This window comes from Ambystoma mexicanum, chromosome 13 (assembly GCF_040938575.1).
Source record: "Ambystoma mexicanum isolate Mex_15411 chromosome 13, UKY_AmexF1_1, whole genome shotgun sequence".
NCBI classification, from domain to species: domain Eukaryota; kingdom Metazoa; phylum Chordata; class Amphibia; order Caudata; family Ambystomatidae; genus Ambystoma; species Ambystoma mexicanum.
This window is the reverse complement of record NC_090938.1, coordinates 36,435,401-36,461,423: the sequence shown is the minus strand read 5'-3', so window position 1 is coordinate 36,461,423 and position 26,023 is coordinate 36,435,401. Positions and strand designations below refer to the sequence as shown.

The window sequence follows — 26,023 nt, the reverse complement described above, 5'->3', positions numbered from 1 at the left end:
GGGGACAGAGGATTAGGTTACTACTGAGAAGAGGGGATTGAGATGTCACTGCTGGGGACAGAGGATTAGGTCACTACTGAGAAGAGGGGATTGTGATGTCACTGCTGGGGACAGAGGATTAGGTCACTACTGAGAAGAGGGGATTGTGATGTCCCTGCTAGGGACAGGAGGGGATTGCAATGTCACTGCTGGGGACAGGAGGGTATTTGGTCCCTGCTGAGAAGAGGGGATTGTGATGTCACTGCTAGGGACAGGAGGGGATTAGGTCACTACTGAGAAGAGGGGAGTGTGATGTCACTGCTGGGGACAGAGGATTAGGTCACTACTGAGAAGAGGGGAGTGTGATGTCACTGCTGGGGACAGAGGATTAGGTCACTACTGAGAAGAGGGGAGTGTGATGTCACTGCTGGGGACAGAGGATTAGGTCACTACTGAGAAGAGGGGAGTGTGATGTCACTGCTGGGACAGAGGATTAGGTCACTACTGAGAAGAGGCGATTGTGATGTCACTGCTAGGGACAGGAGGGGGTTGCGATGTCACTGCTGGCGACAGGAGGGTATTTGGTCCCTGCTGAGAAGAGGGGATTGTGATGTCACTGCTAGGGACAGGAGGGGATTGTGATGTCAGTACTCGGGACAGGAGGGGATTAGGTCACTATTGAGAAGAGGGGAGTGTGATGTCACTGCTAGGGACAGGAGGGGATTAGGTCACTACTGAGAAGAGGGGAGTGTGATGTCACTGCTAGGGACAGGAGGGGATTGCGATGTCACTGCTGGGGACAGGAGGGTATTTGGTCTCTGCTGAGAAGAGGGGATTGTGATGTCACTGCTAGGGACAGGAGGGGATTGCGATGTCACTGCTGGGGACATGAGGGTATTTGGTCCCTGCTGAGAAGAGGGGATTGTGATGTCACTGCTAGGGACAGGAGGGGATTGTAATGTCACTACTCGGGACAGGAGGGGATTGTGATGTCACTGCTGGGGAAAGGAGGGGATTAGGTCACTACTGAGAAGAGGGGAGTGTGATGTCACTGCTAGGGACAGGAGGGGATTAGGTCACTACTGAGAAGAGGGGAGTGTGATGTAGAGGGGAATCTAGATGCACACACCTAACGTATTCAAAATCTTTAAGAAGTGAGTGTAGATAATTTTAAGTAATCTTTTAAGGTGCGGGGGAGGAGACGTGACCCTGGCACAGGATCACAAATACCTATCCGTACTGAGAAAAAAAGAGGATCCAAAGGTAGGAGCCCTCCCGTCCCCTGCACACTATTGGTATCCCGTATAATAACGATTAAGGGTAAATCTAAAATAAAGCATAGATATATGGTGATGTAAAATATTTAATCATATAATGTCAAGACAAACAAATGCTTCAAATTTTAGAGTTCAGTGGTTAAAGACCATTTTAATTGAAGAAATGTACATCAATTAATCTTGTGATGCTGAGACCAAAACCAAATATCAAATGATATACAATATACAAATTGTTTGGGACCTTGTGGACCCAGTGCGTATATAATCACAACTCAAGTAAAAAATGGCTGACGCGTTTCGGGATCCTGTCCCTTCTTCTAGAGCCAAGTGAATTGTAAACTGTATGAAAAATGAAATGAAGAAAGCGCATGTCAGGTTTTTTGACTAGTAAATACTCCTAAACAAAAGCGCTCACCAAGCATGTAAAAAGGCAAAGGCAAAACCCATTAATTGTGAAATGATCCATTAAAATTCCTATATTTTTAAAGAACCAAAATATCGATCATATGTATTAAACCAGTTACATATTCTTCCAAAGGCACCAATCCTTCCAGGGGGAGTTGGAAATGTGACCAATAAATAATCCTCACAGTTGATTTGTCTGAATTATAGCCGAGATGAGGTGAACCTACATGTTAATCATCTACATGAAAACATCACAGAAGATGCCCAGATGTTGTAACAGGACACGGATTAGAAAGCACAGGTAGAGACTAACATACCTTTGAATAGTGTTCTTGAAAAGAAAAAGTGACAGCCTCTATGGCATGTTGTGCGGGTGTCGGTCCTCAAAATTCAGGACTAGTGAACAACTTCTCTGTCAGGGCGGCAATCTAAATGTTTAAAGAACAATCATGTGATATAATAATAACGTCTGAACTGACTAAAACAGAATGTCACTTACAAACTCCAATAAATGGGTGTATGTTCTGAGACCTATTCAAAAATGCTAATAGATAGCCTGAGAAAGCGAGCTAATGGAGCTCAGAGAGTAAATGTGAAGGCATACCTCTCACTACATATGCAGTCCAGTCCAAGATAGTGAAATGCTCTTAAAAATGCTGCGGGCTAAAGATGGTGCCCAGTGGTAGTTAAGTCCTCACGATGCAATGAGTTTCTCAAGTGTTCTAAAGAACGAATCCTACAACAAAATAAATTGTCTAGTTATCTATTGTCCAAATGCCCTAATGAATATAGTAGTATTATAAATGCAAGTGACCTATGGATAAGTGCTACAATGAAGGTTCTAATGCTTACCCACGGCTTGGATACAAGTAAACCAAAATGTTAGTAATCCGGGATTCACGGTGTAAGCCGCTCGAAGGCTGCGTCTGAAAATAACACTCGCATTTTGAAACTTCTTGAAATACACAGGCTAAAGGCTCCGGCCGCGAGTAGAAAACCGGGAGTGTGATGTCACTACTAGGGACAGGAGGGGGATTAGGTCACTACTGAGAAGAGGGGAGTGTGATGTCACTGCTAGGGACAGGAGGGGATTAGGTCACTACTGAGAAGAGGGGAGTGATGTCACTGCTAGGGACAGGAGGGGATTAGGTCACTACTGAGAAGAGGGGAGTGTGATGTCACTGCTAGGGACAGGAGGGGATTAGGTCACTACTGAGAAGAGGGGAGTGTGATGTCACTGCTGGGGACAGGAGGGGATTGCGATGTCACTGCTGGGGACAGGAGGGGATTGCGATGTCACTGCTGGGTACAGGAGGGTATTTGGTCCCTGCTGAGAAGAGGGGATTGTGATGTCACTGCTAGGGACAGGAGGGGATTAGGTCACTACTGAGAAGAGGGGAGTGTGATGTCACTGCTGGGGACAGGAGGGGATTGCGATGTCACTGCTGGGGACAGGAGGGTATTGCGATGTCACTGCTGGGGACAGGAGGGTATTTGGTCCCTGCTGAGAAGAGGGGATTGTGATGTCACTGCTAGGGACAGGAGGGCATTAGGTCACTACTGAGAAGAGGGGAGTGTGATGTCACTGCTAGGGACAGGAGGGGATTAGGTCACTACTCGAGACAGGAGGGGATTGTGATGTCACTGCTGGGGACAGGAAGGATTAGGTCACTGCTGAGAAGAGGAGATTGTGATGTCACTGCTAGGGACAGGAGGGGATTGTGATGTCACTACTCGGGACAGGAGGGGATTGTGATGTCACTGCTGGGGACAGGAGGGGATTGTGATGTCACTACTAGAGACAGGGGATTGCGATGTCACTGCTGGGGACAGAAGGGGTTAGGTCATTGCTGGGAAGAGGGGATTGTGATGTCACTGCTAGGGACAGGAGGGGATTGTGATGTCACTACTTGGGACTGGAGGGGATTGTGATGTCACTGCTGGGGACAGGAGGGGATTAGGTCACTACTCGAGACAGGAGGGGATTGTGATGTCACTGCTGGGGACAGGAAGGATTAGGTCACTGCTGAGAAGAGGAGATTGTGATGTCACTGCTAGGGACAGGAGGGGATTAGGTCACTACTCGAGACAGGAGGGGATTGTGATGTCACTGCTGGGGACAGGAAGGATTAGGTCACTGCTGAGAAGAGGAGATTGTGATGTCAATGCTAGGGACAGGAGGGGATTGTGATGTCACTACTCGGGACAGGAGGGGATTGTGATGTCACTGCTGGGGACAGGAGGGGATTGTGATGTCACTACTAGAGACAGGGGATTGCGATGTCACTGCTGGGGACAGAAGGGGTTAGGTCACTGCTGGGAAGAGGGGATTGTGATGTCACTGCTAGGGACAGGAGGGGATTGTGATGTCACTACTTGGGACTGGAGGGGATTGTGATGTCACTGCTGGGGACAGGAGAGGATTATGTCACTGCTAAGAAGAGGGGATTGTGATGTCACTGCTGGGGACAGGAGGAGGATTAGGTCACTGCAGAGTATGTTTGTTTATTGAATTTATATAGCGCTGAGTAGAGGGAAGGTCTGTTAGTTACCTGTAACTATTCTTCTCCAACATAGGTCTGGCATGGATTCACATGCTCATGAATATTCCCTGTCAGGCTGGCATCCTCTGTAAAAGAGAAATCATTTCACTTTCACGTTAAAACTGTATTTCGCCTCTAAACCAATCACTGTCTTCTCCCTAAACCCCTCCTCTGGCAGCCATCTTCAGATTTGGTAAGCACGTAAAGTGTCAGTATGACCAAGAAGAGCTGCAGAGGGGACAGAGGGAGGGTTTGCATGTGACTCCATGCCAGACCCATGCCGGAGAAGAGTAGTTACAGGTAAGTAACTTGTTCCTTCTCCAGCATGGGATCTGGCATGTATTGACATGCTCATGAATAACGAATACATAGCAGTACAACATTACACAACCACGGGAGGTGTCAAGGCTCAACAAAAACAATTGATTCTTACCTCCGGAACAAGGTCACCTCAAGCAAACAGGTTACGTACCATTGCTTGGCCAACTCTGGACTCCTCCCCGGAATTCCTGTCGACGCAGTAGAACTTCGTGAAGGTGTGCGTGGACCTGCACAGAGCAGCCGTGCAGATGTCCAGCAGGGGCACACCAGACAGGAAAACTGTTGTCGCAGCGATCACTCTGGTGGAGTGGGCTCTCGGACGGCCGGGCAGTGGACAGTTTGCCAACTGATGATAGTGCGTGATGCAGCGGAGAGCCACCTTGAAATGGAAGCCTTGGTCAAGGCCTTCCCATTGTTCACAGGACCAAAGTTCACAAACAGATGTGAGGTCTTCCCACAACCCTTTGTGCGTGTCACGTAGAGCTACAGGGCACGAGCAACGTCCAGCGAGTGCAAGGCCCTTTCCGCCGGTGACGGAGGTTAAGGAAAAAACATAGGTAACACCAAAGGCTTGTTGAGGTGGAATTTCGACTGAACCTTCTGTATGAAAGAGGGGTGCGTACGCAGGACCACCCTTGATTTGTGGAAAGTCGGGTATGGTCGCTTACAGGATAGCGCCTGGAACCCACCTACCCTTCTGGCAGAGGTGATGGCTACAAGGAAAGCCGTTTTCCACAAGTGGAACCGAGTGGGGCCTGATGCATAGGCTGGAAGGGGGCCCCCCCCATCAGCCTCATCAGAACCATGTGGAGTTCCCACGCCGGGGCAGGAACCTTCACCGGCGGGAAAGATCGAAAAAGCTCTTTGAGAAATTCCTTGACCAGTCTGGGAGCAAAGCGACGATCTTCATGAAGACTTGGTGTAGCGGGAGATAGCCGCCAGATGTACCTTGATGTAGGCGTGTGCCAGTCTGGCCTTGGCCAAGGATAGCAAGTATGGAAGGATCTGCACGGCCGTGACCCTGAGAGGGTTAATCTTTTGAAACCGGCACCACGTAGCAAAATGCTTCCACTTGTGATCGTAGCACTTCTAAGTCAATGACCCCCTGGCCTTGGCGAGGACCTCCCTGCAGTCTGCAGATAACTCATAATCCTACAAACTCTAAGGCTGCAGGAGCCAAGCCCTCGGATTCAGCGATCCTGGGTCGTGATGAAGGATTGCACCTCCTTCTCTAGTGAGAAGATCCGGAACTATTAGCAGCTTGCCCGGAGCCGCCGACGACAGGCCGACAAGGTCTGGATACCAAATCTGACTCGGCCACGCCGGGCCGATGAGCATCATCTTGCATGGACACTGTCTGAATGTATTGCTGACTTGTAGCAGGAGCAGGAACCGAGGAAACACGGACAGGAACAGGCCTTCCCAAGGGAAGGAGACCGCGTCCCCCAGGCTCCTCAGCTGGTGGAATCTGCTGGCAAACTTCCAGAACTTGGAGTTTGCCGCTGTTGCAAACAGATCTATCTGCGGCCTGTCCCATTTGACAAACAGGCAGTGCAATTGATCCTGATGAAGTTCCCACTTGTGGCAGGAGCGCAGTTCCCTGCTTAGGGAGTCTGGAACAGTGTTCTTCACTCCCGCCAGGTGGAGAGGTACGAGGAACATCCCTTGTCTGACGGCTCAGCACCACAGGTCCTGCGCCTCCTTGGAAAGCGCCGGGAATCGAGTGCCCCCTCCACCCTGCGCTTCCTGATGTATAACATGGTGGTGGTGTTGTCGGTGAAGATCCTCATCACCTTGCCTTTCAGAGACTGAAGGAATTACTTGAGGGCCCAGAACACTGCCCGTAGCTCCAGGATGTTGATATGAAGATCCTTCTCCTCCGGCAGCCACAGGCCTCTGGAGTGCAGAAGTCAGGTGTGCGCTCCCCACTCTTCCAGGGAAGTGTCCGTGGTGATCGTCTCCTGGTATGGGGGGGTTCGGAAATCCTGTGCTTTGGGCGATGTTGGAGCAGACGCCTCCCATCCTATCGGCCAACGGAACTTGTCGTTTAGAGACATCTTGTCTGCGAAGCTTCCGGACACCTGTATCCAACGAGCGTCCAGGAATTCCTGAAGAGGTCACATTTGCAGCCTGCATAGCCGGATGAGGTAGATGCAGGATGACATCATGCCCAGTAACGACTTGATGGCCGGCACTGTGGATGTCTTTGTTGCACCTTTCCTTGAATGGCTGCTACCATCTCCTCCGAGGGTGATGCCAGGCAAGACACTGTATTGAGTCTGGCGCCTACGGCCAGCACGTTCTGTGATTGCGTTAAGCTGGACTTTGGATAGTTGACAGAGAATCCCAGATCCGTCAGTAGCTGGACAGTCGTCTCTGTGTGTCTGTCGGCCAGCTCCCACGAGCGGGCGTGAATCAGACAGTCGTCCAGGAACGGGTATGTATTCCCTGTAGACGCAGATGGGCTGCCATTGGTGCCAGTCATTTCGTGAACACTCTGGGGGCCGACTTCAAACCGAAAAGGTAGAGCCTTGAACTGGTAGTGCTGTCCCTCACCACGAAGTGTAGAAACCTTTGATGCTGCTTGTGAATGGAGACGTGGAAGTAGGCGTCCTAAAGGTCCAACAACGTTAAGTCTCCTTTTTCCAGTTGGCTGAGCACGTGTTGCAACGTGACCATCCTGAACATTTGGGACTTCCGGTATTTCTTCAGAAGTCGTAGGTCTAGGATGGGCCTCCAGCCCCCTGTCTTCTTTCTGACCAGAAAGTATCTTTAATAGACTCTGGAGCACCAGAGCCGTTGGGGAACTAGCTCCATCACTCCTTTTCGCAGCATGGCCCCTACCTCTTCCAGGAGCTGAGTGATGTGCTGCTCCTGACGGCTAACGGGAGGGATCCGCGGACACCTGCGTTAAAACTCCAGGATGTGAGGAATTCGACCATCCGCACAGGGAGAGTGCGCTCGCCTGGGCTTTTTGATCTTTGTTTCATTAAAAAGAATGAATGATGGGAGATCAACCTTGGGAAAATATGCGGGGCCATTCCCACACATATTTCCCATTCTCACTGCACAGCAGAAAAATAGTCATGTACTCTGGGAGGACACAGCTTACCAGCGCTGCCCTCCCCTGTCATGTGTAGCTGACACCTAGCAGCTTTAGGTACATCTAAAGCCTCTGGCCGGGGGCAGCCTCATTAGCATTTCGATGCCCCATGGATTTGCATCTCCATTGATGCACCTTGCTGGTGGAGGCAAATCCTGAAGAATGTTAATTAATAGGCCTCAGGGAAGTCCTGGGTGCAGGAAGTGACAATGGAGACCAGACACCAACACCTCTTTGTACTGCAGTGTGAACGTGGTACTAACACCCCTCCTTGGAAGTATGTGTATTGTAGGAGACGAAAGTCTGCCTGCAACCCCCTACTTCAAAGGAGGCCCATGTTGTGACCAAGCGCCGCATAGGGCTCAGTTAATTAGGGAGACACTTTGATGTACAGCAGACAGGAAGATGGGTGGGACTTGCAAGTATATGTTGCCAAGCGCTCTGATTCTGACCTGAAGCATCAGTGAAGATTGTTGGTGGGCACCTAGGATTGGTTCACTTAAGGTGGGCGTAGCCTGCACCAATCACTGGGGCCCCGTTTGGCTTTAAAGGGGGGCTGAACCCCTCACTAATGAGGAAATCTGAAGACTTTGCAAGGAGTAATAAGGACTCATTTGGACCCGAGCTGAAGGTACAGTCTACCTTGCTGCATCTTCCGCCAGTGAAGGAAGGCCAGGAGTTCAAAGAGGGAAGCAAGATCCCTCCCCTAAACATCTCGCAGGGAACAGAGGGAGATACCGGACTTGGAGGGCCCATCCAGCAGCTCCAGAACCAGTACCCAGCCAGCACACAGCGTGCCCTGCTAGGTTCTGACAGCAGGCAGAAGTCCCTGAGAGTCTCTGGACAAAGGACAAGGCTGTTGCCTGCTAACACCCTCCTGAGCTTTGGACCGTCTGCCTTGAAAGGACACAAGCCCTGCGAAGAAGCTAGGAGGAGTGCCACACAAGCATCATCCAGCATCCAACTTTTAAAGGACAATTTCGAGACAGTCGAGTCCCCAAACCGCTCCCGGCTGCACCACTGACTCTTGTCATGCCGCAGTCACCAGAGCGGTCAGAGGCCTTGACCAGCATTCCAAATCCGCCAACCAGCACAGAGACAGCGGTTCTTGGCCCGAGCCGTTGTGCCGGACAGCCTGCAGACATCCATCCAGTCTCGCTTGCCGAACTGCCTGCCGCCTGGTACCCGCAGCTATCTACCGCCACTCACTGTCTCACGGGATGCCAAGCGCCCTGGAAACACCTTGACGCTGTCGAGCACCAAAAACGTCTTCAGCACCAGGTACATTGTGGTTGTGCCACCCTGGTCCTTCTCTGAAGGCTCCTAGAGACAGTTACAACCGTTTGCCCCTTTGCTGTTGAAACCAAATAATCTTGAACTATAAGACTGGTTACTTTACCAACTACCCTCCTGTCAGTATCCAGAGTGCATCCCTTTCCTTCGTGAAACTGTCTGTCTTCTGTGTTCCTTTAGACTGGGGATGGTAATTGTAGTGTGTTAGAACGGCCTGTTGTAGTAACAATAAAGTCAATATTTTTATACAACCTTGACTGGACAGTCCTTTTTATCATTGGGTAATAATTGTATTTTCGCAGTGTTGCAACTAACCAACGATCCACGACCTTGCGGCGATGAGCTTGCTGTTCCGTCCACGTTACCAAAATTGGACATGGAGGTTTATAATTTACTTGTATTCCAATCCGTTTGGATCCCTTCTGGTGTACTAGAGGTGTGGGGTTGATTGTTGGTTTAGAAACCGATGTTCACCCCTGGACCACTGGTGCCCCGGAAGTAGCACTGCCCTCTTAGACAAAGACAATTTCCTGGAGAAAAAGGTTTGCATTTGGGCTAATTTGCATACCCACAATGCCTTGCTGTTGTGGCTCACAACTGGAGGTGAACCTCCAGCGATGGCTACTAGTTGGCGTTGTGGAATGTGTGACTTGGCTCATATATATATATTAGTATCACAGATTGTCAAGTTTCAATAATGTAATTGGTGCTACGGGATTGGTGGGTGAATGCCTACCTGGTTTGCCCACATTGCCAACAGCATGTCATCCTTAAGGGTTAGACTTGGGACAAGCCTGCACTGTTTGTTGGAGCTGATGAGCAGCCCAACGTGTGCTGGGGCTAGTTTATATTCTCTGATATTCTCTTATAACTCTTCTTCACATCTGAAACCACACACTTAAGGACTGCTGTGAGAATAAGTGGCCCCCTACACCCCCTACCCTTCCAATCACTCCCCTGACCTGCAAGTACTAGCGCCACATCACGATTTCAATTGCCCAAAAATGTATGCATATGAATACAGGTGCTAACAATGAAAACTACATTATATGCCCTATTTTGTAGACATGTGGTGTTCTTAAAGCATTCTGTGCTTTTGGGAGTCTGCACTCTGATTTAGAAAAACTCAGAAAGGAACGTGTGCTGGAGGAAGGTACATATTTTAGACAGTTAACTGGTGCTTTGCATGTGCTTACAAAATAAAACGTTAGGAACACGTTGTCCAAAACAATGGTCTCTTAAATAGGCCATCACTTGTAAATCGCACCCGCTTTAAATGCTCTTTAAGAAAGTGATCAGCAGTGCTTAAAAGGCCAGTAGAGCCTATTGGGCTGCTGGGAGGTGGGGTAGTTGCAGCAGCAGGAGGTTGAGATCTAACACATTGCCTCAAATGACAAACAAAAAGGGAGCCCAGCCTCGAGGTAGAACAGCTGCATTTGATAAGATAGTCCACAACACCAGCAAGCTTCCCCATCATGCATGCTGAAGCATGGGCCCCCTGTGTGCTCAGAGTGCACTGCAGCAAGTTTAGCTACTCTGAGCGCATGGTCCACACTGTAGCCTGCAAAAACCGGGAGTCAGTGGCACCCGCCCCTGCGCGGGGTCAAGTTCAGCTGCACATGCTGCACACACCAGCGCCGGCCCTGACACCCTGCACACACATAGACACACCCCCACCCTTCCCTACACACCTACTTACCTCACACTCCGCCACTTCGAAGATTCCGTAAACACATGCGCAGTTCCTGACAGGCCACTGTTCGATGTAAGTGACCTGTCGGGGAATTCCTTTTGATGAAATTCAGCCTCTTTGTTTTCCCTCTCTCCCCATAACCTAACCCATGCCCCTGTCTTACAGATCTGCAAGAGCGCCATAAAAGTAAACGTGAAACTCACCTTAACTCTTGGTTCACTACCCAACTCAAAGAAATGCGCATCCATAAACGCAAACTCCAAGCTATTTGGAGGCGCACTCCTTCTGCTGACAATAAACCCACACTTGCCAACTTTGCCAAAAGATACAAGAAGGAAATAAATCAAACTAAAAAAGATTAATTCAACGAAAGAATCAGCAAAGCTAACTCGAACTCCAAAGAACTCTTCACTATTCTCTGAGAACTGGAAAACCCAATTGCCCCTACAGACAATGTCCCCAAGGACAAATCTTGGTGCACCAGCATCCAAAATGCACTAGCAAATAAAATCACAACCCTTCAATCTAAACTTGCTAAGAAAAAAGCTTCCCTGAGCCCTAGTGAAACTCACACCACCCCACTGAAAGAGATGCCCAGCACATCCACCCAAAGCATTGGTAAACCCTTCAGGTTTACGAACATCTCTATACTGGAAACTGAAAAGGTTATTCTATCCCTTAAACCCTCGAACTGCCAAGGTGACGGTTGCCCGGCGCAAGTCATTAAGGATGCAGCCAGAGATTTAGCACCCTTCATCTCGAAACTAATCAACGCCTCCTTCAATACGAGTACTGTACCCACAAACCTTAAAGAATCTTGGGTATTGCCCCTACTCAAAAAACAGTCACTTGACCCAGCCATCCCCACTAACTATAGGCCCATTACCATGGTCCCATTTCTCCTTAAAATCATCGATAGTTTTGGATCTGGAGGTAGGCTACTCTATCTGGAGTTGCACCAACTATTAGGCTCACGGCAATCTGGCTTCAGACCACTTCACGGTACTGAAATGGCTCTAATCGACCTCAAGACACAAATCGACGAGTTGAAGGATAAAGGTAGTACAGCTCTTCTCCTCCTCCTTGACCTATAAGTGGCCTTTGACCTGGTGGATCATGCAGTATTATGCAACCACTTAGCATCTGCCGCCCATTTCTCAAGTGAAGCTATAGCATGGGTACAATCCTTCCTAGCTAACCGTACAATGAGAGTGTTCTCCCCTGTAGCGGCAGCGGACCCAATCCATATCACTTGTGGTGTCCCACAAAGCTCATGTGTCTCCCCAACAATGTAACAATGTATAATATCTTTACTAAGCCACTCTTCGACAAACTTGACAGATTAGGGGTAACATATACTAATTATGCGGGCGATACGCAGATTATCATACCACTATCAGGCAACTTTGTCGAAGACACAGCTTTAGTAAACAAAATGTACCTCCTCATTCAGGCATGGATGGCCTCCCACGGCCTCTGCCTAAATGACGACAAAACAGAGATACTGATCTTGGGCTCCGACTCCAACCTTAAAAAACGGAGTCCCAGCTATCGCAATTTTAACAAAGATGGTAACACAATCAAGGTGGCAACTGAGGTAAAAACACTAGGCTTTTATCTTGACTCCACTCTATCCCTCAAAAAACAAGTTAATACCTTGGCATCCTCTACAGCGTACACCTGCAAATTAATCGGGACCTGTAGACCTTACCTCTCCAAAACTAACTGCATCACGCTTGCCAATGCATTAGTCATGTCCAAACTGGACTATTGTAATGCCCTCTATGCAGGAGCTAATAAAACTATCATAAATAAATTGCAAATCCTTCAAAATAACGCTCTTAGAGCAGCCCTTGACATACCCCGTAGAGCACATATTTCCAACATCAGGAAAGACCACCATTGGCTAAAAATCAGCGACAGAGTCCTCCTCAAGACACTATCTCTCACCCACAAAGGACTCAACAACACAGCACCCCCCTACATCTCGGCCAGACTGACTAGAAAATCGTCCAGCCACCACACTAGGGCTACCAACCACCTCCGCTAGAAACCCCTAGATTTAGACGATCCAGAGCGGGCGGAGCAAGCTTCCCTGTCAGAGCTGCCCAGGCTTGGATTGCACTGCCCACTGCATTGAGAGCTAACCTACCCTACTCCAGCTTCAGATGTAAGGTAAATAACTGGCTCTGGTCCTATGACAACTAATTTTAGCTGTACCTAACGGCCGTGATACTCCTGAAACCCAGTCTAAGACCATTTTGCGTTTACCCTTTTTACCTTTTTGTATATACGTATTCTCAATACTGTAACATGTCAGTTCTCATTTCAACTGCTTGTATTGACATGTATGCACTGTACTGACATGCTTCTTATACTCTGTAGGCAACCTAAGCTCAAGTATCCTTGTACCTGCTGCGCCCGGCGACACCTGGGTTTTGTGCGCATTATCAAATAATAAACTAAACTAAACAATTGTCAGCACTGCGCTGTATAAATCCCAGTAACATGACATAATGTGCAGTTACTTAAGGACACTGGGGCACGAGCAGGGTCAAGCGCAGATTAGTGTAGTTAACAATGCTGTGCTTCACACACAAAATGCATTACCAATGCCTCTTGAACGGGACAGTGTAAGCTCCCAGGCTGCCTCTTGGGGACAAGCGGTCTACGATGACGCCCATAAAAGGCGCTGCCTCCTTACTAATTGTACTGTCGAAGGGAGGAACCTTTCCACATGCAGGGAAAGGGGAGTGGTGTTCAGTCAGATCTCTGGAGACTGACCTTTACTGACCAGGGTATCCTGTGAATTTACTTTGTAGGTTGATTGAGTCCAGCTTGGGCAGTGTGGCCACCAAGCTCAACTTCTTCATCCACAACCTGGCGCAGATGAAGTTCACTGGCACGGACGACAGGTTGGCACTGTCCTTTGCTCCTCGGATGCACACGTTGAAGACTGATGGGCGCTTACAGGATGTCTTCCTTTGCCGCTACGAGAAGATCTTCAACCCCAACAAGGGTTACGTGAGTGCACACGTCATCCTCCCTAGTGACCTATCTCTGGATTGTTTCCTCGCCTGTTCCTTCTCCGCAGGCCCTATCTTTGTGTCTTGCGTTCCTGTTTTTCTCCTTTTCAGTTGCTTTTCTTCTTTGGCGCCCTTTGTTTCCCTCTCTACTTTCCTGGACTATGCAACCGTTTCAACTTTTCCAGATTCTCTGAACCAGACCCCTCTGCTTTTGGGGATACTCTGCACCATTTGTATAAGTATACTTCTGGAGCCCACTTCCCAAGGTGTAAAATGTTATCTTTTCCTTATTCATGCAGGTGTACATTGTGAAGGTGCAGCGAGAGGGCCCGTTCGAGATGTCTTTCATCCAGAGGTCGTTCGAAGAGTTCCAGGAGCTTCATAACAAGCTGCGACTGCTCTTCCCATCCTCCCAGCTGCCCAGGTACCATCCAAGCTCTCCACCAGTCCACTATGACCCCTGACCTTTGTTTCTGCCCTCGTGTCATATCTGCATTCAGTGACCTGAACTAGATTAGACAACCGAGATGGAAAAATAAGCGATTTGGGTTGTTTAGCAGACCTACTAGTTTCAATCAATCTCTCATGGCTAGGAGAAGCTTACGGACCAGAAGCAGCCGGTCTACAGGACTATTGTCCAGAGGGGCGCCTGCTTGGTTGGAAAGTTCAGCATTGAATAAGCCCCCTGAACTCTTTATTTTGGAATAAGTCATTTTATGGCGTCTCTCCGTTCTTCGGTAGATTACTTTCTTGCACGGCTGTGGTTTCACAGAGGTGATAACTGCCCATCATTGGGGACCCCCTTTAGGTTACTTTTTTGGATCACCTAGAAAGGCGGTAGTGAAAGCTCATGAGTGGGAGCGGGTCGCAGGGGGGTCTGCAGATTATCACCATGCCTTAGAACCATTTTAACAGGTGAGCAATTGTTCCTCTCTGGCTCCAGTTTTTAGAAAATGCTGCCATGCGTCACCTGGATAGAATTGGGAAGTTTAGCCATGCGTCACCTGGATAGAATTGGGAAGTTTAGCCATGCGTCACCTGGATAGAATTGGGAAGTTTAGCCATGAGTCACCTGGATAGAATTGGGAAGTTTAGCCATGCGTCACCTGGATAGAATTGAGACGTTTAGCCATGCGTCACCTGGATAGAATTGGGAAGTTTAGCCATGCGTCACCTGGATAGAATTGGGAAGTTTAGCCATGCGTCACCTGGATAGAATTGGGAAGTTTAGCCATGCGTCACCTGGATAGAATTGGGAAGTTTAGCCATGCGTCACCTGGATAGAATTGGGAAGTTTAGCCATGCGTCACCTGGATAGAATTGGGAAGTTTAGCCATGCGTCACCTGGATAGAATTGAGACGTTTAGCCATGCGTCACCTGGATAGAATTGGTAAGTTTAGCCATGCGTCACCTGGCTAGAATTGGGAAGTTTAGCCATGCGTCACCTGGATAGAATTGAGACGTTTAGCCATGCGTCACCTGGATAGAATTGAGACGTTTAGCCATGCGTCACCTGGATAGAATTGGGAAGTTTAGCCATGCGTCACCTGGATAGAATTGGGAAGTTTAGCCATGCGTCACCTGGATAGAATTGGGAAGTTTAGCCATGCGTCACCTGGATAGAATTGGGAAGTTTAGCCATGCGTCACCTGGATAGAAGTGAGACAATTAGCCATGCGTCACCTGGATAGAATTGGGAAATTTAGCCATGCGTCACCTGGATAGAATTGGGAAGTTTAGCCATGCGTCACCTGGATAGAATTGAGACGTTTAGCCATGCGTCATCTGGATAGAATTGGGAAGTTTAGCCATGCTTCACATTTGGATAGAACTGAGAAGATTAACTCTGCGTCCGACTAAGATAGAAGACTATAGAGATTAGTAATTTGTCACAACAGGTAGGACTGTGTAGATTAGCCACATAGAAGATCCTAGCGAGTAGCCAAAGCACTACCCACCCGCTTCTACCTCCTCAAACACACCACCCAAACACTATACACAGCCACTGGGCAAACACAACACAAGCAACACACACTTACCACAGACAAACCCGGACACTGGACCTTATCCGTACAGACATAACAACCCAGTGCGCACAAACGTCCTACACATAAAACAGACATACACACCCTTACATAAACCATCACATAGAAACATCCCAGGCATTGGACCCATCCCAAATGGATACAACAAGCCAGTGCGAAAAACCCTAAATACCAGCAATCTACACATAAAACACAGACGCACCCCAACACAACAAACAGCCACCCAGAAACGCCCCAGGCATTGGACTGTATGGATACAAGCCAGTGCACACAACCTACCATATGCAAGCCAACACACAGACGCCAGTTTCTCTTGGTTTATTTATTTAAAACGTATAAAGCGCACACTAAGGCCCAAAGGGGTCTAGGTTCTAGTATTGACAGTACAGAGATCGGAAAAAAGCTCTTTGCAGATTTGCACACGGACTAGTTAAAACAGATGGGTTTTAAGTGGCCTAAGGAAGGGAAGGTGCTCCTCAATTACTCTCAATGATAATGCAAGCAGATTCCGTAATGTAGGAGCCATTACTGAGAAGGAGTGGCCTCCCAACCGTGCATGCTGATACCTCCATTTTAAGAAGTAATTGAGAGGAAGAGCATAGCTGCCTAGCTGGATAGTAACTCCATATCTTATTTTGCAAGTAATCTGGACCTACACGGTGTAGAGCCCAGTGAGTGACACAAGTATCTAAAACTCAATCCATGCCGCAACCGGTGGCCAGTGGAGCCGATGTAGCAGAGCTGCAGAGGAGGCCCGACGAGGCGCATTAAGCGTCAATCTAGCTGCCGAATCCTGGCGCACCTGCATGCGTTGTACCTGGTATTTCATTGCCCCAGATAGATCCTGTTCAGTAGTCTAGCGACCCCATTATGGTTGACGTGACCATCGTAGGTCGGCTGTCCAAGGGTAACAGAGGCAGGATCTTCCTCAGAATTTTAAGTTTCTCGAAACCTGCCTTACAGACAGCTGTCACGTCTTTTTTTCTATGTAACCAGGTAAACCCTACTGTAACAGTGCCACAATGCCCCAAGGCCGCTTTGTGCGCTTTATAAATGTAAAAAATAATATCAAAGAACACATTCTCCTAAAAACTGCCTCACTCACTCACAAATCCCTTAATAACGCTGCCCCGATCTATTTGATCGACAGATTCCATAGACGGACCTCCCTGAGACCCACAAGAACAGCCTATAAAGACTGCCTTTCTGTCCCCAACTTTAAACGCTCCACTATAGAGGGTAACAGCTTCCCAGTGAAAGCAGCTAAACTGTGGAACTCTCTACCGCCAACTCTCAGAATGGACCTGCCCTATCAGAACTTCCGATCTAAGGTTGTTTTATGGTTGAAAACGTAGGCCTCTAAACACATCCATGCGCCGAGTCTTTCATACTCTTGCCATCTGGACATATTGTACTGCCTATTGCCTGTACTTATTGCTGCCTACTTGTATATATGTATATAATCCTGATAATACTGTGTGTTATATATTCTTGCTGTGTAACTAAGCCTCGCAATTTCATGTAAATGTTGCGCACTGTTACCTGAGGGTATGCTCGGCATTACAAATAATAAAACAAACAAAACAAATAAACAATGCTCATGAACATTGAAGGAACAAGTTACTTACCTGTAACTGTTGTTCCCCAGCATGGGTCTGGCATGGATTCACATGCTCATTAATATTCCCCGTCGTCAGGCTGGGAATCCTCGGTAAAGAAAAAATCAGTATCAGTTTCGTTTCTGATCTGTCTTTCGTAGTAGTAACCAATCACTGGTCTCTGCGTCATACTGACCACAGCCAATGACTGCCCTCTACCTAAGCCCCGCCTCTGGCAGCCATCTTCAGATTTTTACCGCACGTTCAAGTGTTGGGATCCTCGTGCTATTGCTCTCGAGCGTAGTGCTATTTTTTCACGTTTTTTTCTCAAAAACTTCGATTTTTCGGTCAAAAGAGCCTCTAGCTCCACTGTTACTTCATCCGATCAACGGGGACCCGTGTCGGATTCGTCTACGCCCCTCAAGGGTGAAGATTTCGTCGGGGCACGCTTTTGGAGGACTCCAGAAGTTTCTCAGGCCCATCTCGGACATGGCCCAGGAGAAGGGAAGCTCGACGCCCGGAAAGCTGTTCAGGGTCTGCCCTGGATGCCAGCTTCAGAATGTCTTTAAGGAGGACAAACACTCCTTTTGTCTTTACTGCCTACATGAGGACAAGACGCAAGTGGAGAAGGACTGTGCGTTTTGCGGCAATATGTCGGAGCGGACCATGAAGGACCGCCATCAACATCTTGCCAACTGGCTGGAAGGGAAGAGCCCGTCAGGCGAGAAGAAGAAGAAGAAGTCCGAGCGGTCTTCTAAGACCTTTGAGGACGCCCCGGCGACGGGGGTCCAACACAAGGCCAAGTACCGCGAGTCCGCTGGCACCGGAAGCGCCGAACGGTCGGGTTCTACGGGCGCCAGGCAGGGCGCATCCTCCCCGGCACCATCAACCACGAGCCAACGCTCTGGTTCGGGTAAGAGGAAGGCCGAGCACCCGGCGAAGCTCCTGGAGAGGCCCCGGTCGAGCTCGAAGGCCCCATCGGAGGGAGAGCGAGGCAGTGACCCTCCCCCCAAGGAGAAGGCGGTGAGCGCACCTAAGGTGGTGAAAGCCTTAATCCATCCGGCCAAGGCTTCTATCGAGAAAGTCGCGGCGGCCCTGGCTCAGCCTGTGGAGGCTACACCAGTGGTGGCGACCTCGGGGCTCAGTCTCCCTGCCACCGCGGAGGGAGTCCTCTTTTATGCCCATCGACAGGACCCCCGTGAAACCTCTGACGGAGAAGAAAAAGGGGGGGCAAGGAGGTCGTCGTGGATTCGGCCTCAACCTCTGAGGAAGAGCTGATCGAAGTCTTAAGCCACGGTGTTGGTGTGGAAGAAGACCAGCCTGTCGGGAGGGACCCCGACGTAGGAGACGACGATAACGTCGAGGGTGCCGACGGGGCCCCTGACCGCCCGTCGGACTCCCCTCAACCAGTGCCGCAAGACAACTCGGCGGCCATTTTGTTGGCTATACAGTCCTTATGCTCGGAGATAAGGACGAGACTGCCGTTACCACCAGCGGAGGAACCGCTCCCGACGGGGCACCCGGAGCCAGGCCCTTCTGGGAGCCCTCCCCCTAAGAGAAGGATTCATCCTTTTCAGCCATCGCGCCCTGTTCAGCCCTCCTCTCCGTCCACGACTCGTGGGGATGATACGGGGACAGACACGGCCGCGACGGGTACGGACGACGAGGTTTACGACGAGGATCTGCCGTCATCACCTCCCACCCGGGCTTCCCCGCCCAACGAGATTGGATCGTTTCACTCCATGATCGCCAGGGCATCCGAGCTTTTCCAGCTCTGCCCGGAAGAGAAGAAGGAAGGTTTCCTTTATCAACGGCGCGAGGCCAAGAGGAAGACTGTCCTCTCCGTACCTCTACTCGACGATATTTGGGATGAGGGCCTCGCCCTCCTCAAGAACCCATCCACGACGCCGGCTAGAAGGGATCGGTCCGAGAAGAAGTACCGGGTCCCGGACGCGGCCCCCTTGTGCCTTCGGGCACAGCCGACCCCGGACTCGTCGTCTCCGCGGCGGCCAGGAAGAAAGCGGGGGGGGGGGTGCGGCCTCTACATCGACCTCCCCGCCGGACGGCGAGGGAAAGAAATTGGATACGATGGGACGCAGAGTCATCTCGTCTGCAGCGACGACGATTAAGGCAGCCAACCCCTTGGCTATCGTAGCCCGCTACGACAGGGAGTTGTGGTACAAACTGGCCCCCCTGCTGGACTTCCTACCGGACGACAAGAGGGCGGATGCCCTAGAGATCTTGCAGAAAGGAGAGGTGGCATCGGACTACGCCATTACGATTGCGACGGACATCGCTGACACTGGATTTCGCCAGTTGGGCAACGGCGTGTGCCTTAGGCGGCGTGGATGGCTCAAGGCTACTGACTTCCGTCAGGACGTGCAGACCAGAGTCTTGGACATGCCGTTCGACGGAAACAACCTGTTTGGGAAAACAGTGGACGATTCCCTTCAAGCCATCAAGGCAGACACGGAGACGGCCCGGGCTCTTGGGGTTCTCCAGCAACGGCGGCCACCCTTTTCGGAGCGGCGGAGGCAAACAGGGTGCCTCCAAAGGTTCCGGCGGCAGATTTTCCACCTACCGTGAAGCGGCCCGTTCGTCGTCGCAGGAAGCATACAGGGGACGAGGCAAGTCAGGCGGACCCCGCTGTCATCGCCAAGGAGGACAAGGCGGCAAAGCCTCGTCGAAGCAGGACTGAACCGGCCGTGGGGTCGGGCCCCCACCGAAGCACCCCGGTGGGAGGCCGGCTGGCGAGCTTCGTCAGCGTGTGGGAGTCCATCTCCACCGACCGTTGGGTGCTGGACGCCCTAGCCCAGGGTCACGCGCTCGAGTTTCTAAAGAGGTGCCCGCGCGTCCCCCCCTGTGGCCAGGAAAGAACATCACGTCCCTCAACTTCTCTTGGAGGTAAAGGCGATGCTCAAGAAGGGCGCCATCGAGCTCGTCCCAAAGAGGCTTCGGGGCTCCGGAGTTTACTCAAGATACTTCCTCGTGAAGAAGAAGACGGGAGGATGGCGTCCCATCCTGGACCTACGACGACTGAACAAATTCATCAAGGCACAGAAGTTCCGGATGGTCACCCTCCAACACGTCCTGGGTCAGCTGGAGGAGGGCGATTTCCTGTCGTCTTTGGATTTGGAGGATGCCTACTTCCATATTCCCATTCTAAAGGGACACCAAAATTTTCTAAGGTTCGTGGTCCAAGGGCGTCACTATCAGTTCAGAGCCCTTCCCTTCGGACTGAGGTCGGCACCCAGGGTGTTCACCAAGTGCCTCGCACCGGTGGCAGCGCAGCTGCGCCGAGAGGGGATCCACGTCTACCCCTACCTGGATGACTGGCTCATCCGAGCGAAGACGAAGGAGCTCGCCGTGGAGCACACGGCAAGGACCGTCCAACTTCTCACGGACCTGGGATTCTCCATAAACTACACCAAGTCCCACCTGGTGCCCGCGCAAGTCGCAGTGTTTCTGGGAGCGAAGCTCGACACAGTGTCGCTTCTGGCCTCTCCGTCGGAGGAAAGGACGAGGGCCATCTTGGGCAAGGTGCAGCGGATGCTGGTTGCGGACGCGGCCAGAGTGAGGTCCATCAAGTCCCTCCTCGGAATGATGTCTTCTTGCATTTACCTCTTCCGCCTGTGCAGGCTCCGGATGCGCCCGTTGCAGGAGTTCCTGGACGTGCGCTGGATCCAGACGACGGGCAGCTTCGAGGAGAGGATCACACTCGACGAGAGTTTCCGACGAGCGATCCGGTGGTGGGGCACCCGCGCGCATCTGACGGCGGGCATGGACTTCCAGACCCCCGGCCACCAGGAGACAGTGACCACGGATGCCTCCCTGGAAGGGTGGGGAGCGCACACCGAAAATCTGCACGCGAGAGGCCTTTGGCTCCCGACGGAGAAGTCCCTCCATATCAACGTCCTGGAGCTCCGTGCAGTGTTTTGGGCTCTCAGGTCCTTTCTTCCGTCCCTCAAGGGCAAGGTGGTGAGGATCTTCACCGACAACACCACCACCATGTTCTACATCAGGAAACAGGGCGGAACCAGGTCCCCAGCCCTGTCCAGGGAGGCGCAGGATCTGTGGCATTGGGCCGTCGCCCAAGGGATGTTTCTGGTGCCGTTTCATCTGGCAGGGATAAAAAACACCATCGCCGACTCACTCAGCAGGGAGCTGCGCTCGTGCCACGAATGGGAACTACGACAGGATCTAGTGGACCGCCTCTTCCGACGGTAGGGCACACCCCAGATCGATCTGTTCGCGACGGCGACGAACTCCAAGTGCCAGAGGTTCGCCGGCAGGTTTCCCCAGCCGAGGAGCATGGGCGATGCTTTCTCGTTCCCCTGGGAGGGCCTGTTTCTATACGCGTTCCCTCCATTGCCATTGCTGATCCGGCTCATCAACCAGCTCAAGAGGTCACAGTGCAGGATGATCCTCGTTGCACCTGCGTGGCCGAGGCAGATATGGTTCCCGGACCTTCTGGACTTGTCAGCGTCCCCGTCAATCAAGCTGCCAGTGGACGCGGATCTTCTCTCCAGGGAAGGAGGCGCCATCCTCCATCACGACCCGAAGTTGCTGAACTTGCAGGCCTGGCTCCTGCAGCGTTAGAGTTTGGAGGATACGACATACCGGCCGACTGCAGAGAGGTTCTTGCAAAGGCCAGGGCGTCCTCAACTCTTAAATGCTATGGACACAAATGGAAGAGGTTCTCTGTCTGTCTGGTGCCACGCACAGAAGATTAACCCTCTACGGATTACGGCTCCCCAAGTACTGCCGTACCTACTGACGCTGGCTAAAGCTGGACTGGCGCACGCGTCCATCAAGATTCATCTTGCTGCGATCTCCCGATACACCAGAACCACGGGGCGGACGTCTTTGTGGTCTCATCGTCTGGTGAAAGAGTTCATGAAGGGTCTGTTCAGATCGTTCCCGCCGGTGAAGGCTCCAGCCCCAGCGTGGGAGCTCAACGTGGTGCTGATCAAGCTCATGGGACCTCCGTTCGAGCCTCTGCACTCGGCTCCGTTGAAGTTCTTGTCGTGGAAAACAGCGTTTCTTGTGGCCATCACCTCCGCACGACGGGTGGGAGAGATCCAGGCCCTTTCCTGCAAGGCCCCGTACTTGACTTTTCACGACACAAGGGTAGTGCTCAGGACGCACCCCTCCTTCATGCCCAAGGTGCCGTCGGACTTCCACCTCAACGAACCCTTGGTGTTGCCTGTTTTCTTCCCGTCGCCTTTGTCGCCGGCTGAAAGGACTTTGCACTCGCTGGTTGTGGCTAGAGCGCTGAAGTTCTACGTGGACCGCACAAAGTGTTTTCGGAAGATGTCACAACTCTTTGTGAACTTTGGACCTGTCAATCGGGGTAAGGCTCTCTCGAAGGCTTCCATTTCCAGATGGCTCTCCGGCTGTATCATATACTGTCATCGGTTGGCAAACCGACCGCTGCCTGGCCGTCCGAGAGCCCATTCCACCAGAGCGATCACAGCTACCACGGCGTTCCTATCTGGTGTGCCCTTGCTGGACATCTGCAGGGCTACTACGTGGAGGTCGACGCACACCTTCACGAAATTCTACTGCGTCGATCGGGATTCCAGGGAGGAGGCCAGGGTCGGCCAAGCAGTGCTGCGCAACCTGTTCGCCTAAGGTGAGCCTGGTGAGGAGGTAAGAATTGCTTAATGTTGAGCTTGATGTAATGCTTAATGTTGAGCCTTTGCCACCTCCCGTGGTTGTGCATGTGTGTACTGCTATGTATTCTTTATTCATGAGCATGTGAATCCATGCCAGACCCCATGCTGGAGAAGGAACAAGTTACTTACCTGTAACTGTTGTTCTCCAGCATGGGTCTGGCATGGATTCACAAGCGAACCCTCCCGCCTACCCCTCTGCGGCTCTTCACTTGGTCATACTGCCACTTCACGTGCTACCAAATCTGAAGATGGCTGCCAGAGGCGGGGCTTAGGTAGAGGGCAGTCATTGGCTGTGGTCAGTATGACTCAGAGATCAGTGATTGGTTACTACTACGAAAGACAGATCAGAAACGAAACTGATACTGATTTTTTCTTTACCGAGGATTCCCAGCCTGACGACAGGGAATATTCATGAGCATGTGAATCCATGCCAGACCCATGCTGGAGAACAACAGTTACAGGTAAGTAACTTGTTCCTTCAATGTTCATGAGCATTGTTTGTTTGTTTTGTTTGTTTTATTATTTGTAATGCCGAGCATACCCTCAGGTAACAGTGCGCAACATTTACATGAAATTGCAAGGCTTAGTTACACAGCAAGAAAATATAACACACAGTATTATCAGGATTATATACATATATACAAGTAGGCAGCAATAAGTACAGGCAATAGGCAGTACAATATGTACAGATGGCAAGAGTATGAAAGACTAGGCGCATGGATGTGTTTGGAGGCCTACGTTTTCAACCATAAAACAACCTTAGATCGGAAGTTCTGATAGGGCAGTTCCATTCTGAGAGTTGGCGGTAGAGAGTTCCACAGTTTAGCTGCTTTCACTGGGAAGCTGTTACCTTCTATAGTGGAGCGTTTAAAGTTGGGGACAGAAAGGCAGTCTTTATAGGCTGTTCTTGTGGGTCTCAGGGAGGTCTGTCTATGGAATCTGTCGATCAAATAGATAGGGGCAGCGTTATTAAGGGATTTGTGAGTGAGTGAGGCAGTTTTTAGGAGAATGTTGTCTTTGATATTATTTTTTACATTTATAAAGAGCACAAAGCGGCCTTGTTCATCGTGGCACTGTTACAATAGGGCTTACCTGGTTACATAGAAAAAAAGACATGACAGCTGTCTGTAAGGCAGGTTTCGAGAAACTTAAAATTCTGAGGAAGATCCTGCCTCTGTTACCCTTGGACAGCCGACCTACAATGGTCACGTCAACCATAATGGGGTCGCTGGACTACTGAACAGGATCTATCTGGGGCAATGAAATACCAGGTACAACGCATGATAGAGAGCCAATTATTCCGTTGGCAGTATACTGTAATATGCTCTCTTCTGGAGATGCCCAGTGCCACTGTAAGAGCGTTATTCTGGAGAGTTTGAAGTGTGCTGGTGGCGGCTTTAGAGGACCCAAGATGGAAAGCGTTACAGTAATCCAGGCGGGACAGTATGAGGGCTCTAGCGAGGGTCAAACAGCTTGTGTTGGACAGAAAGGGTTTGGCTGCACAGATCAGTTTACACGTGTAGGCCGTGGATGGGACTAAGGAATTCACCTGTTTGTTGAAGGAGAAGATAGAGTCCAAGTAAAAGCCTAGTGTGTTAACCTCTTGTCCTACTTTAATGGAGGGCCCTAGATTCTGAAAGGCTGAACAAGACCACACATTCCAGGATGCTTTGAAATTGGGATTAGGAAGCATAGGAACAAGCACCTGATGTATTTGGACTTTCTGGATTTCTGGCGTGTTAGTTTCATCCATGTATGCGGGCTAGACTGGGACAGGCTCAGGGAGACTATCAGGCAAGGAGATGAGGCATCTACCACTCACTCAACCCTTTACCGCACAATGGGGAGAAGAGGACTAGTGATGGAAGGAATGTGGGTACAGAGAGGAGTAGATGGAGTACAGCAGGGTAAGTGTGTTTTCGGCATTGAGGAAGAGTGTGGGCGGGGGGGAAGTAGAGTATGGGGGAAGAAGGGAAGAGTGTGGACCACACTATGTTACCTGACCAGGGGAGAGGGGCAAGTCGTGCAGTGTTGTAGCAGGCCTTGACACTTTTCTTTCCCTGACTCCCCTCTCGCTATTTCTGATCCAGCTTCCCCAGCAGGTTTGTGATTGGCCGATCTCGAGGAGAGGCAGCGGCGGAGCGAAGGAAAGAGGAGCTGAATGGTTATGTCTGGCACCTGATCCATGCGGCCCCTGAGGTGGCAGAGGTAAGCCTGCGTGGGGGATACGCTTGGAGTGACTTTGGCTAGAGACTAGGGTGGAAATAGGGCATTGGTCAGCAGCTATGTTTAGTTCATTCTACTTAGTTGGAGGTCTCCTTGCACTTGGTGCGCACTGTTTTATCTGTTCGAGTCGCACAAGCGAACGTATAGAAGCACAGGCTTCCATCTACACGGCCTGCGGAGCGACGAGACGGGCAACCGGAGCACGCATCAGGGAAGGGAAGAGGGTGGGGGAGGGGACACAGTAGACAGCGCAGGGGGTAACCCCTCCACTCCCCACACCGAAAAAGACCGACTTTGCTGGTGTGGCCTACTTGGCATAGGATCTGTAAAGTTGGTCTGTTCCCGCTATAGACGTAGATCCGTTTTTCTTTTGGGCGGGATCATCTGAGATTTTCATCCCTGGATTTGATTGGATGTTGGCGGGGCTTGAAGGAAGGATATTGGGGTTTACATTGCCCCTCCTGGATTAATGGGGACTGTTATGTGACTGTGTCTCAATTCCCTTTGCTCAATGTAGAATTCTGGTTCCTCATTCAAAGATAATAGTGAAGACCCACCAACAGTTAGAAATGTCAAAAAGTAAACTGTATTACAGGGTGAACCTTTGTTTCTCCATAGATTTTAGACTACATCTCCCATCATCCACTGCTGTTGAATATGCCAGCTAGGGCTGATGTGAGTAGTTGCCCAACACATCTGAAGAGCCAAAGGTTGAAGGCAACAGCAATATTAAAAGCAGTCCTTGAAGTCTACATTCTGATGTTTGTTAATCTGCGTAGAATCACATGCTGTGCATAGGTCCGACATCCAGTGGTCACTGCGGAGTATTGCATTC

At 50.5% G+C, this 26,023-nt stretch overlaps 1 protein-coding gene across 2 annotated transcripts in view; it reads left to right on the top strand.

Moving 5' to 3' along the window:
• PIK3C2B (phosphatidylinositol-4-phosphate 3-kinase catalytic subunit type 2 beta) overlaps nucleotides 1-26,023 on the top strand; it is a 497,568-nt gene that overhangs the window by 430,747 nt on the left and 40,798 nt on the right. For both annotated transcript variants that reach the window (XM_069633113.1, XM_069633114.1), the window contains exons 27-29: nucleotides 13,437-13,638; nucleotides 13,940-14,064; nucleotides 25,053-25,170. In XM_069633113.1, coding sequence (XP_069489214.1) covers nucleotides 13,437-13,638; nucleotides 13,940-14,064; nucleotides 25,053-25,170 — 445 coding nt within the window. The remainder of the gene's footprint in view (nucleotides 1-13,436; nucleotides 13,639-13,939; nucleotides 14,065-25,052; nucleotides 25,171-26,023) is intronic.